The sequence below is a fragment of the Pseudopipra pipra genome, chromosome 21 (genome assembly GCF_036250125.1).
Source record: "Pseudopipra pipra isolate bDixPip1 chromosome 21, bDixPip1.hap1, whole genome shotgun sequence".
Lineage (NCBI taxonomy): Eukaryota > Metazoa > Chordata > Aves > Passeriformes > Pipridae > Pseudopipra > Pseudopipra pipra.
This window is the reverse complement of record NC_087569.1, coordinates 10,219,325-10,231,986: the sequence shown is the minus strand read 5'-3', so window position 1 is coordinate 10,231,986 and position 12,662 is coordinate 10,219,325. Positions and strand designations below refer to the sequence as shown.

The following is a 12,662-nucleotide window of genomic DNA, read 5'->3' as shown; positions in this document are numbered from 1 at the left end:
TTTCCCTGGGCAATGTGTGACAGCACCCCCCTGGCTGGAACTGGAGCAGGGGGTTGGCACAGGGTAAGGAGAATTAACCATGACCCCCATGTGATGGGAACCCACCCACTGGGATGGAAAGCAGAATCATACAAGCCCAGAATATCCTGAGCTGGAAGGGCCCCACAGGGATCATCAAGTCCAACTCCTGACCCTCCACAGGACAATCCCAACAATCCCACCCTGTGCCTGAGAGCGTTTTGCAGGCATAGGGTGGGGTTCCTGGGATGGTCCTGTGTTTCACCAATCACTTTGGTGCTGATTCTGCTCAGATGTACAAAACCAAGCTCCTGTATGGCTGAAATCATTCCTTCATGGACAGGAGCAGGAACTGGGGCCTTGGGCCCACAGCTAAAAGCACTGAAAAGAGGGCAGGTTTTACAAGGCATGTCTGGAGCAGGGTCTTGTGTGCTTCCCTAAGGCAGATAGTGCTGGAGCTGATCCCTTTGGCTGAGCATCTAATTCTCAGCATCCACTCTGCTTAAGCAAGGGCATTCCTGGCTGGACATCTGGTGGCAGCAGCATGTCCTACAGCCTCACTGACTGCTCCCAGCTTTGCAGGCCACCAGCGCCACCTCTGTCATCAAATCCTTCATTAATCCCCAGGTTTAATCACAGAACTGCAGGATATCTCAAGTTGGAAGGGACCCGTAAGGATCAGAGTCCAGGATAACCTTAAAACCTCCTCATGGGATAACCTTAAACTAAACCACAAGACTCAGAGCATCACTCAGTCCTGTCCTCTCTCCTGATGTTTTAAAATGAAGAGTAAAGACCCACAGGCAGGGAGCAAACAGGTGTGTGTGTGCTGAGCTGGCACTCAGCAGCAAATTTGAAATAATGGGAGAAGAGTCAGCCTTACCTCAACAAAGTCAGCTCTGGCTGGCATGTACCCAGCCATGTCCCTGGAGAGCAAGGAATCAAAAGTTGGCCGTGGGGGATCATCAGCAGCTGGAAAAAACAAAGGTTTGTAGCTGTTGTGTAGGGCTTGGGGTCTTTTTTTTTTTTTTTATTTAAAGATCTGTAAATAAGTGTTTATTTTTCAGGAAAAGTGGGAATAATTAGTTGAAGAAAAATACCCTGATGGGGCTTTTGTTTAGAGTTGTAGTCGGAAAAAGACTGAGTCCATCCAGAGAAAAATGCAGTAATCTGACATCTTTGTAGTACTCCCAAAAGTCAAACACAAATTCAAGGTAATAAATAGGTAATAAAATGTAAACTTTGCATTTTAGAGCTGAGCATTCCCCCATAAACCTCTGCAGATCCCTGGGGCTCAGCGTGCAGGTTCTTTCAGTTAATAGCAACAGGAGTGTTAAATTTGCCTTCTTCTGGGGGCCATTGACAGAGCTGCAATTAAAGCCAGAAGAACTCCCAATGTTTACAGCACTTCCCAGCTGAGGAGCTCAGTGTTTTACAGACAATAATAGTCTGAGGCTCACAATACACTTGTGCAGGAGCTGAGCATTATATGTCCCATGCTACAGATAAAACAAGCTGAGGCACAGAGAGTTTGTTTTGGCCCAGGTCACATAAAAAAATCAATAACAGCCAGGGACAGAACCAAAATTGCCCAGTTCCTACTGTTTAGCTCTAACCACTTTACTGGGAAATTTAAACCTCCAGACACCCAGCAACCATCTCAGCCAGAGCTGCTGGGGAGCTTCAGAGAGGAGCAGCTGCCAGACTGGGGGAATGCTAAAGATGTGAAATGCAAGGAAAAACTGAGAATTCGTTAAATTGCTTTGAGATTTAGCTCAGGCTTTTTAACAGGCAGTTTTAAAGAGAGAGGTGTGAAATCAGCAGAGTTGAAAGGGGTGGTTTTGTGAGGAATCACATCAGCAGTTAGGCCTGGGACACGGTGTATACACAATAACATACCCACCATCAGAGGAAAGGTTTAAAGGCAGGGATACTCACGGTGGAAGGGAATGGCTGTTTCCTGGTGCTGCACCTCCTCTGCCTGCTTCAGGTTCAGCAGGGTGGATGCAAACAGGGGGTTGTTGATGAAGTGTTTCATGTAGTGCTTCTCACACTCCTCCTTGGATTTGGTGCACATCTGGTTGGCTACGTCCTGCCTGGAGTGGGGAGAGGGGGAGGCTTCACGTGAAGGACATGGAAATGTCCAGTTTCTTTTCATTCCCCTAGTGGGAAAAGATGTTTTTGGGCAAGAGAGTGATTGTGTTGTGTGTAGAGAACTGCCCTGTGATGATGAATTCACGTTTTCAGTACCAACACTGAGCCAATACTCAGATTTGATACAGTGTAAGAGGGAGCACGTTTTGGGTGGCCACAAAAAATGCAAACCACTCTCTTTGCATGAGAAACTCCCTGCCTGATGGGATGGACCAAATCCTTGACAGGTTTGGAAATTTACTATTGTTATTTGAGGGCTTTTCAAACATTTCTCTAACTCCAGGTAAGGGCAAATTCTAAGTCTGGAACTGCATTCTACTTCCTAAGTTCCTCCTGTGCTTTTAAGTGGATACTGGTTTCCCCTTTCATGAAGCAATGTTAAACAGGTTTTTTTTAGGAAGAAATCCTTCCCTGTGAGGGTGGGGAGGCCCTGGCACAGGTTGCCCAGAGAAGCTGTGGCTGCCCCATCCCTGGAAGTGTCCAAGGCCAGGTTGGACAGGGCTTGGAGCAACCTGGGATAGTGGGAGGTGTCCCTGCCCATGGCAGGGGGTGGAACTGGATGGGCTTTAAGGTCCCTTCCAACCCCAAACCATTCCATATCTCCATGATTCTATTTTTTTTAAGCACCAAAATGGTCGTACAAAACACATCCTAGGAACCTTCACAAAATTTTCCTGGAAAAGTGGTTGACTAGAAATGTGAAGTATTTGGTCTTGATAAAGTGGCTGTGTAAGTTGAGGACTTTAAAAAAAGTTAATCTACCAGCAGCAATCATTTTACTGTCTGTTAAACTCAAAACTGGATGCAAGAGATTCCAGGATGAAAAGTCAGTTTTTCCTTTATTTGGTAAAGGCTGAAAAAGGCCAAATGTTTGAGGAAAAAATGAAGATTATTTGTATTGCTAAGCAGACCAAAGTGTACTCGACAGCACATTGCAACCAGTTCTCAGTCTTAATTCTGGCAGCAACATGCACCTAGGAACTCTCAGTTCTGGTTCAGTGAATGCTGGGGTTCTGTGCTTTTAATACAGCTATTTTTTCATGAAGGAGAAGACAAACAACTCATGAAAACAGGATCTGGAACAGGTCTTCCACTTTAGCTGCTAAATTAGTGTCTCACCCCAATAAACCATTGAACTTTCAATGTGCACTGGTGTGTTCAACAGTGAGATCCAGGGAAATGAAAGGAAAAACTGCCCATTATTCACTGAAATTGGCTGAACCACTGAATTCTCACCAGTTCCCAAATCCACAGTCCATCACAGCTTCGAGGAGAGACATTTCCTCCTGAGCTGTCCAGTTGGGATCCAAGACAGGGAAATCAGATGTCTGGAGAAGAGAAAGGCAGATCAAACTGCTGTGACCCTCCGTTCCAACCCACCTCAGGAAGAGCAAAGAAGTTCTAAGCCACAGGGCAGCACAGCAGATAATTCTGGTAGTTTTAAACTTTCACTGTGTCCTGTGAAACCTGATGGAACAACTGGTGAATTATTTGGGGTGCTGGGACATCAACCACAGCAAACCCTGGCACATGTGGCACCTCCCAGCTGTAATTCAATGATGTTGTGTTATGAAACACAGCAAAAATTACTGAAGACTTTAAAAACTATTAATTTGGGGGAAGAAAAAACAAGGATAGGGAAACAGAGGTTGATTTACACGGCTAAAGAACTGGAAGTCTAGTGAGGTGCACTGTGCTATCCAGGCACAATAAAAAATGCAGCTTTAAATGACTCCACTACCCCAGTATGTTCCAGGTGGATTTTAATTTGCAATCATGGAAGATTTTTTTTTTTAAATTGTTCTAAACCTTTCAATCAAAGAATTGCATCACTTAATCTTTCAGTGTAATATTAATAAGCAAGTGTCTCACTCCTGGGAAGTTGTGAAAGCTCAGGACTGAATAGGTGTTATCCAAAAGGAATATTTACCATTATCTCATAGGTGTGATCACTTTGATGTTTCTTGTATTCAAATCCTCGGGTGAAACACTGCAGAACAAAAGATCACCATTATGTTGGGCTCTTACTTCTGCCCTGAAAACATTTTCACTGGTCCCTTTCTCCCTTTTACTCTCTGACCACTGGGTATCCAAAACTTCCCCACCTGATATATTCAATTTTTCTGATGTAATGTTAGAAATCCCATCAAATGGCAGAAAGATCTGGGTTAAAATCGTGTTAATCTTTGTATCTTGCCTGTCTTTTGCCCTCAGACATAACTCCTGTGAATCCCAAATTTTTTTGGTAAGTATTTATGGCAAAGTCAGGCAGCTGAAAAAAAATGTAGTGTTATATTTTAAAGTTGATTGTTTCAGGAAAAAAACACAGAGCATTTAGTAAGTATTGAAAACACAGTTTCCCTTTAATCTTGGTTCTCTGATTAAAAGCACCAGCATGGTTTGCAGCTATTTTTAACAGCTAAGTATCTGGGTTTTTTTTAAGTACAGGTAAATGAGCAAAAATACACGCAATATACAAAATAGGGTTTTGTGTATTTTGTACATACCTGAGCACAAGACTCAGCTCTTTTTTAGAAGTTACTGCCCATTTTTAATAATAATAACACAAACTTATTCATTTAATAACTAAACCAGCAGTACTTTCTGTGGTTATCAGATCACACATATTACCTTGAAAGAACTGCATCTGGTCACAAACAATTAATGTTAATATTTCAGGTTTTCCTTTTCTGTTTGGGAGGGGGAAAAAAATGTGTGTGGACAGGGGAAGGGTGTTTCTGGATGGATTTTTTTTTCCATGCCGTAAAAAAATGACAGAAATGATCCTCCCCCAGACGTGCAGCAGCAGGCTGGGTTCCAGCCAGGCTGACTGCATGTCTTTGGCTGCTGCACAAAGACCTCCTTCACCTGCTCCTGCCTCAGTTCCTCATCCTCCACATCCCCTTTGCCGTTTCCCTGTCCCTGAGCAAATAAGTGTGTTGGTACAGGTTTAGAGAGACCAGTTATTGATGTGCTTGTGGACAGCCTGGCACCAGCCAGGCCTTTGATGGCTTCCTCAGAGGAATTTAGTGCCTCTTCTCTGCTGCTGGCACTCACCTGCAGGCACAGGAGGAAGGGAGGGGGCCCACACTCAGCACACTTCACGTAGGGCTCCGAGAGGTACGAGGAGCAGCCTCGGCACGGGGGCTTGTCAAAGGGGTCATCTGGGAAACCAAAGGAAAACCTCACGTAACACAAGCCAGGCACTGGTTTGGCACCACCTAAATTCACTTGTGCCCAGCCCCAGGAGTCCTGTGCCCCTCCCAGCTCAGTGAATTCTATGGATTTTCAGCGTGTCATCTCTTCCCTTCTGCAAACATGTTAAATATTCCTTGTTCAGCACGAGTTGCAGCAGAGATGTTGGCACTGCATCTCTGCTAGACCTGAAACACTGAGGGCTAAACCCAAACTTGTGCAACGGACCCAAAGGAAAAATCTCCTCTGCAGCAGCCTCCTGGTACAGCTCAGCAAGGCTGCACCAGCTGCCTGGTTTGATCCTGTGCTCATCTTCTGCATCAAAGACCAGAGCCCAGACCTTATTTGCAGAGAATTCTGCACAGCAGCAGCACTCCCCATCCACGTGCCTCGAGCTGGACTCACAGAGCACATTGCTGAGGCTGCAAAGGCATCAACAGGATTGTTGCAACCCGTCCAAACCTCAGGCTCTGCTCAGGTTCTCGACAAGGAATGAAACTGCCCTGTGAGTTTTTCATATTTTGTTCATGGCAAAGTGGTCAAAATAAACAGACTGTCAGGTTATAATGGCTTCAAACGTACAGAGAGCAGGGTTAGATTTGATATTGTGAAGGAATTCTCCCCTGTGAGGGTGGGGAGGCCCTGGCACAGGTTGCCCAGAGAAGCTGTGGCTGCCCCTGGATCCCTGGAAGTGTCCAAAGCCAGGTTGGACAGGGCTTGGAGCAGGCTGGGATAGTGGAAGGTGTCCCTGCCCATGGCAGGGGGTGGGACTGGATGGTCTTTAAGGTCCCATCCAACCCAAACCATTCCAAGATTCCACGATTCTATGATTCTTTTCCAAGAAAATGGGTTTGAACCAGCTCAACTATAAGAAGTAGGCAGAAAAAAGACCCAAATTCCCACTGAATCATTTGAGTCCTCGTGCTCTTGAGAATTTGGACAAAGAAGTGATTCTGTGGACCAAATCCTGCTGGTTTCTGTCTCCCTCCCCCATGGCTGCTGATTTCTTAAAACAATGGCAAACCCTTTCCACATGTCATGGAATCACAGGATTGTTTAGGTTGGTAAAGCCCTCTGAGTTGAGTCCAACCACTAACCCAGCCCTGCCGTCTTCACCACTAAACCACGTCCCCAGGTGCCACATCCAGACGTGTTTTTTGAACACTTCCAGGGATGGTGACCACAAAATCCCACAGCTCTGAGAAATCCTTGTGCCTGCTTTTCTGTGGGAGGTTAATTATCTGCTGGCACTTACTGCTGAAGGAGGCCAGGCGCTCCATCGCTGCCCTGGGTGCTGGTCCTGCTCCTCGGAGTAAAACCTGTCCTGCCCAAACACCCAGGGAGTGGGAGCCTTGTGCCAACCAGGGAGTCCAAAGGGAATTCTCTTCTGCAGCCCCCTCCAGGTGTGATCCTCCCAGAAGGTCCTGAACAGAAAGCAAAAGGGCTGTCACAGCCTCCAGACACCATTCCCAGGGCCGAGGGTCTGTTCTCTGGGTGTGAGGAGGAATCAAACACGGGGAGATGGGATGGGGCGTAAGGAGATGTGGAGTGACCAGGATACAGTCCCAAACTGAGAGTTCCTGTGGGAATGGATGTGCTGAGCATGGCTATGAGCAGGTGGAGTGCAAGGAAGTGTTCTGCACCTCCCAGAAGCACTGGGAAGAGAAGGAGCAGGTCAGGGATGGCTCGGGCACAGCAGTGCAAACACTGCCCTGCTCCTGCCAACACCATTTCAGTGCTGACAGTGGCAGCTTCCTTGGACAGCCTGATCCACCAGCTCCTGCACAGGGAGGTCCTACACTCATTCCATCACCAGGGAATGTGTTGCTCTCCGTGTGGGATCTCTGACATGTCTCACAGTGACTGGCTTGGGCTTCTCCTTAGTGAAATTCTGTTTCTTTCCAGACTTTTCTCCCTCGTCATATCCCACTTCCACAAACCCTGGTCCTCAATCTCCAGTCACCCATGTCCTGCTCCCCAGATCCCAATCCCTACTCCCCATATCCCACATCCCATATCCCACAGCCCCACTCCCCATATCCCAATCCCTACTCCACATATCCCATCCCTACTCCCCATATCCCATATCCCACATCCCCACTCCCCATATCCCAATCCCTACTCCCCATATCCCAATCCCTACTCCCCATATCCCATATCCCCATATCCCAATCCCTACTCCCCACATCCCATATCCCACATCCCGACCCCCCCTCCAGCCCCGGCCGCCCCTTCCCTCCCTCCCCGCCAGGGGGCGCCCCCCGTCCCGCCAGGCCCCGCCCCCTGCGTGGCCCCGCCCCCTCCCGGCCCCGGCGCGGCCCGCGAGGCTCCCGCGCTCCCGGCGCCGCGCTCGCTCCCCCCTCGCCGTCCCACCGGCCGCCCGGACGCCGCCCTCCGCGCTCCCCCGCGCCCCGCCCCGGCCCCGGCTCCCCGCTCGCCCCCTCGCCCCTGGCGGGCCGCGCCGGGGCCGCCTCCTCTCACCTCGCTCGGGGCGGCGGGTCGGGCCCGCGCGCGCCCCGCCGTGCGCACGCGCCGGGGCCGGGCGGGGCGCGGGCGCCCCCTGGCGGGTGCCGGGAGCGCCGCAGGGCCCGCCCCGCCCCGAGCGGGGCTGAGGGAGCCGGGACCGCCCGGGGGGCTGGGGCGGCCCTGAGGGGTCCGGGGGGTCTCTCAGGGGTCCCCCGTGGGAAGGCTCAGGAGAGGCTGAGCCAGCCGGGTGTGCCGCACGGCAGAGCCCTCGCCGTCCCAGGGCCCCCCTCAGACCGCGGGCACACCCGGGAGGAACCCGCGCTCACACCCCCGCCCCAGTCACTACACCCGGCTTCCAATGGTTCCTGACGGTTATTCACCCTTTCAGGTTCGTCCTTTCACTTCCTGAGGTAGCAAAGGGAAATCTTGGCTGATTTTCATGGGGAAAGGGCTCTCCAGTGCCATCCCTGCTGCTTCCCTGTGTGAACCAGGTACTCGTGGGCTTGGGCTGTGGAGGGACCTGAGCAGGGTTTAACGAGTCTTGCATAAACCCCCAAAGCTGGGGAAGGATTTATCTGGTTGCTTTGTTTGAAACAGCCGTAATTGTTGTTGTTAGACAGCCTGCACAGCCCTCCTGGCACAGGGGCTCTCACACCTCGTGCTGTCCCTTGTCACCTCCGCGTGGCTTCGTGTGCTGCCCTGTGTTCCTGAGGGGAGCCTGGGGCAATTGTGACGGTGATGCTGAGTTAAAATGGGGTTTAACACAAATAGTAAGTGATTCTCTGTGTGCTTATGGTGCCCCGGTGCTGGCAATGTAAGTGGTATTTCACAGGGACCTCAAATATTTATGCTTGGGTTTATGCTTACACAAAACCTTAAGCTAAAGGAGGGCAGGGTTAGATTAGCTGTTAATTAGACCAGGTTGCTCCAAACCCTGTCCAACCTGGCCTTGGACACTCCAGGGATGGGGCAGCCACAGCTTCTCTGGGCAACCTGTGCCAGGGCCTCCCCACCCTCACAGCCAAGAATTTCTTCCTAATATCCCATCTAACCTTCCTGTCTACCAGTTTGAAGCCCTTCCCTCTTGTCCACCTATGTTCCTTGTTGGGATTTAACAGCAAGGCTACAAATACCGGAATTTATTTCCTTTTCCTTTTGCCCAGGCTCCAAATGCATGTGAAAAATTATGAGGAAAAAATCAGAAGTTGGGAGAGGCAGAGTTTGGAATGTCAGTGAAATATTTATTGCTAACAGGTTTTTCCTGCCTCTGGGAATTAAGACTCTGGGTGGTTAATGGAAGGAATCAACATATGGGTGAACAGCTGGTTCCTGCTGTTCCCAGGGAGAGGTGAGGGAAAGGTGATGGATGTTTTCAGGTGAGACCTGCAGCCATGGATGACCATGGCTTTGGATATTTTTGTGTAAGGTCTTGCTATTCTGCCTCTGGCAAGGGAAGGAAAAATATTCACGAGGAACACTGAACAGTTTGTGGAGTCTTACAGGTTTTTCAGATCAGTAGTGTTTGGTGTGACATCTCCTGGCTGAACTGGACTGAAGGGACAGACCCCTGATGGCTCCTGGAGGGAGCAGTGATAAAAAAAGTCTTTTTTTCTAAAGTCTCTTCAAATGGTTTCCAGCTTAGCAGAGGCCTAAAGGTGCCACCACCCAGTGGCTGTTCAATGGCACGTGTGAAATGGCTCCAAAGGGTCTCAGTTTAATTCCCAGCCTCTCACTGGAGCACATTTACCATGCCAGTTACACTCCAGGAAGTTCCAAGCGGATAATTTGGAATGAATTAATGTGCTCACGTGCTGCCACTCAGGGGTTTTAACAAATGAGGTCATTTTCACCTGCTATTTGAAATGATTTACTGATAGTTTCTGCCAATGAAACGCTCTCAGGTGTTTGTTCTCCGTGTGTGTGTGACATCCAGAGGGCTCAGGGCTGGGCCCTCCTGTCCCACTCCAGGCAGAAATAAGTGGGAACATTACCAGGCCGCTGTCTGCAGGTGAATTAAAAGTCCCGTTGGGATTTCTCCAGGCTGTGGGATGGATTTTTTTTTTTTGGAAAATTGGCGTTTTCTGCGTTAGACACACGGGGGCGATGGAAATCACCTTTTCCTCCGGAGCTTGTGGCTTTGAAATGCTGAATAACCACAGGTTTGTGTCCCCAAGCACAGAAGGATAAAATATTTCTGTTCAGTTGCAAATAACCGCCGACATTTCAAGTGGCTGAGACTCCAGAGACTCCAGAAAACTTTTCCATAAGCGTTGATATTACTTAAGATGTTTAAGTTTAAAAGGAGAGCAAATGGGGAGCCTCAAGGGCTTGTGTGTCAGTGTTTGTTTTGCATGCCTGTTTAGTTCAGATATTCATGGTGGGTCAGGATGGATTTCAGTATAAATATTTAATATTTACAATCTATCAGGTGGTGTAAAACATTCTCTTTGCGTTCTTTTGCAGGTTTTTTATTTCAGTGTATTCAGCTGCTTTAGTTCAATGATTTTTCCATCTAAAATTGAAAAGCTGAGAGTAGAATTGAGAAAAAAAAAAAACCAACACCAAAACCCACAATAGTAAAGGTGTGAAAAGATAAGGTAGTTTGGGAACCTCCAGTAGCACAGCTGATGTGAGGACCATTGGATGTGCTCCATGCCCAGGAGGCCTTCCTGATAAATTTGTCCTCATACACTTCACTTCAGTATCCTTTTTTTAGGCTGTATTTCTATACTCACTAATTTTTATGCAATTTGCTCAAGATAGAAATCCTTAGGAATGTAAAATTCAGCCTGTAAAAATGCAAAAATATTGGAAGGAGAATCAGGTTATGAATAATGACAAACCAAATGTTTATTTTTAATGCGGTTTTTTTTCCCTGTACCGTTACTGGATGTTCACTTTCACTTTCTCATTTATTCTGCAGCTTCTCTTCCTGGGCTGGGAATGCTGAGACTTTGCAGCTTTACAGGAGGATTTAGGGCACTTCCTGGAGCTGTAGGGGCACTTGGGCCCACGAACAGCCCATCTCGTGGATTGTGTTAGTGATGGCAGCTCACCTGGAGAGAATGTGGTGGTGTGTGAGTGATTGTCCCTGAAAACAGACAGACCTGAGCATTGTGAAGATTATCATTCCATTTATAAGGCTTTTTTTTTTCAAAACAGCTAAACCATGATATTGCTTTAAGAAGGGATCTGACCTTTCTCTCCATTACCTGCCTGCCAGGGCATGAGCAGTGCCAGGCTGGATGTGTCACCAACCCCCCTCACCTGGGATGATCTGCCCTGTGTTTGCCCTGGGGATGTTATCAGAGCCTGGGGAAGAGAGATGGAACCCGAATTTGGCGTCATGAAAGGTAAAATCAATTTCCCTGTATTTTTTTGGAGTTTATTTACGTGCTTTACTAAGGCCAAACTTCCTTGTTTTGAAAAAATGGAGTGGCACGTGTTCACAGTGCACGTGCTTGTAAGTCATGGAATGAGAGTAAATAATGTCCTGTGTCCAATTTCTGGGCATGATAGGAAAAGGTGTGGATTTAACCACCCCTTCTCCAAAGCAGAATGTGGTTATGATTCAAAATCCAGTAAAACTGTTGGAAAGTGGGTCTGAACTTTCTGAATCTGTGTGTTTGTATTAAAACACAGATTAGTGCTGCCTGACAGCCCTTTCCATGAGAGAACTTGTAGCTTGAACACATTTTTACCTAATCCTTTGCAACTATTTCAGTCAAGAATTGAGGGACATTTTGAATCATTTCTGCTCCTGTGTAAGTCACAGCAAAACCCCCCAGCTGTCCTAAATATGGGATTTGATTCAGCATGGCCAGTAGTCATCGCTGGGTATTCCTTATCCTGCAACATGTTCCAAATCACATATGGTAATTGCTCTGAAATCACATTTCCCTCTAGGGAGTGTCCCACCACCACCTCTTCACTGTGAGGTGAGATTTTCTTGCTGGATTCAGTGGGAAGAGCAGGTGGGAAAGATAAAGCCCAGAGCTTTTGTTTGCTTGTGTAAAATAACATACGGAATATTTTGGGATCTATTCTCTGCTGTATGTATACAGGCTATAAACAACTGTCCTGCCCTGTGATGTGATGTTCCAGTGCCTGATCACCCTCTGGGGGGAGAACCTGTTCCTGAGATCCAACCTAAACCCCCCTGGCACAGCTCCAGCTGTTCCCTGGGTCCTGTCACACCGAGCAGGGGTCGGAGCTGCCCCTCGGGAGGAGCTGCAGCCCCTGGTGAGTCTCCCCTCAGTCTGCTCTGCTCCATCTGAACACACCAAGTGCCCTCAGCCACCCCTCACATGGCTTCTTCCCCTGACCCTTCACCATCCTCATAGCCCAAAAACATCACCTTCCAAACCCATGGGTTTTTTCAGGTTAAGGTGTTTAACTTGCTCTTTTCCACGTGTCCGTGCCTCTCTTTGCCCTTGGATGGGAGCGTCGCCGCAGGATTTCGGTGTGTGAGGCAATCCCTCCCCCCCCAGTGTTTGTGCCTGGCTGGGAGCACTGGGCAGGGCAGACAGGCAGTGTGCAGGTGCAGGTTTTAGCACGCCTGGAGCTCTGGGAGCACCAGCGAGGATGAACTCAGCACCTGTCGTAATCCCAGGTTTTGTAAGGTCTGTATGTGGTTATTATCAGTGATTTGGGACCAATCCCTCAGCAAGCCAAGCACTCCCCCTCACTTCTGCAGGAGCTGGGATTTGGGACTGGAGGTGATTGACAACCTTTCTCTTTTAGCTCCTTCACAAAAATGCTCCACCAGAGGAAGAGTCTTTATGTAAAAGACACATTTATATCTATAAATAAAAGTGTCCATGCCCGAA

At 48.3% G+C, this 12,662-nt stretch overlaps 1 protein-coding gene and 1 long non-coding RNA gene across 4 annotated transcripts in view; one reads left to right on the top strand and one right to left on the bottom strand.

The window, feature by feature from the left end:
- Nucleotides 1–7,940, bottom strand: part of TADA2A (transcriptional adaptor 2A) — a 25,473-nt gene extending 17,533 nt beyond the window's left edge. The window contains exons 1-7 of one of the 2 annotated variants that reach the window (XM_064678105.1): nucleotides 7,849–7,940; nucleotides 6,623–6,791; nucleotides 5,230–5,336; nucleotides 4,103–4,162; nucleotides 3,409–3,500; nucleotides 1,957–2,114; nucleotides 902–990 (exon numbers count right to left, since the gene is read on the bottom strand). In XM_064678105.1, coding sequence (XP_064534175.1) covers nucleotides 902–990; nucleotides 1,957–2,114; nucleotides 3,409–3,500; nucleotides 4,103–4,162; nucleotides 5,230–5,336; nucleotides 6,623–6,647 — 531 coding nt within the window. In that variant the 5' untranslated portion in view covers nucleotides 6,648–6,791; nucleotides 7,849–7,940. Of the gene's footprint in view, nucleotides 1–901; nucleotides 991–1,956; nucleotides 2,115–3,408; nucleotides 3,501–4,102; nucleotides 4,163–5,229; nucleotides 5,337–6,622; nucleotides 6,792–7,010; nucleotides 7,106–7,848 lie in introns of those variants that run through there. The other variant, XM_064678104.1, reaches the window with a different exon arrangement.
- On the top strand, nucleotides 7,893–12,662 carry LOC135425632 (uncharacterized). 2 transcript variants are annotated; one of them, XR_010435673.1, is made up of 2 exons: nucleotides 7,893–8,221; nucleotides 11,057–12,662. It is a non-coding gene; the product is annotated as an uncharacterized LOC135425632 (long non-coding RNA). The 2 variants fall into 2 exon arrangements; XR_010435674.1 differs by having other exon boundaries at nucleotides 7,893–8,324.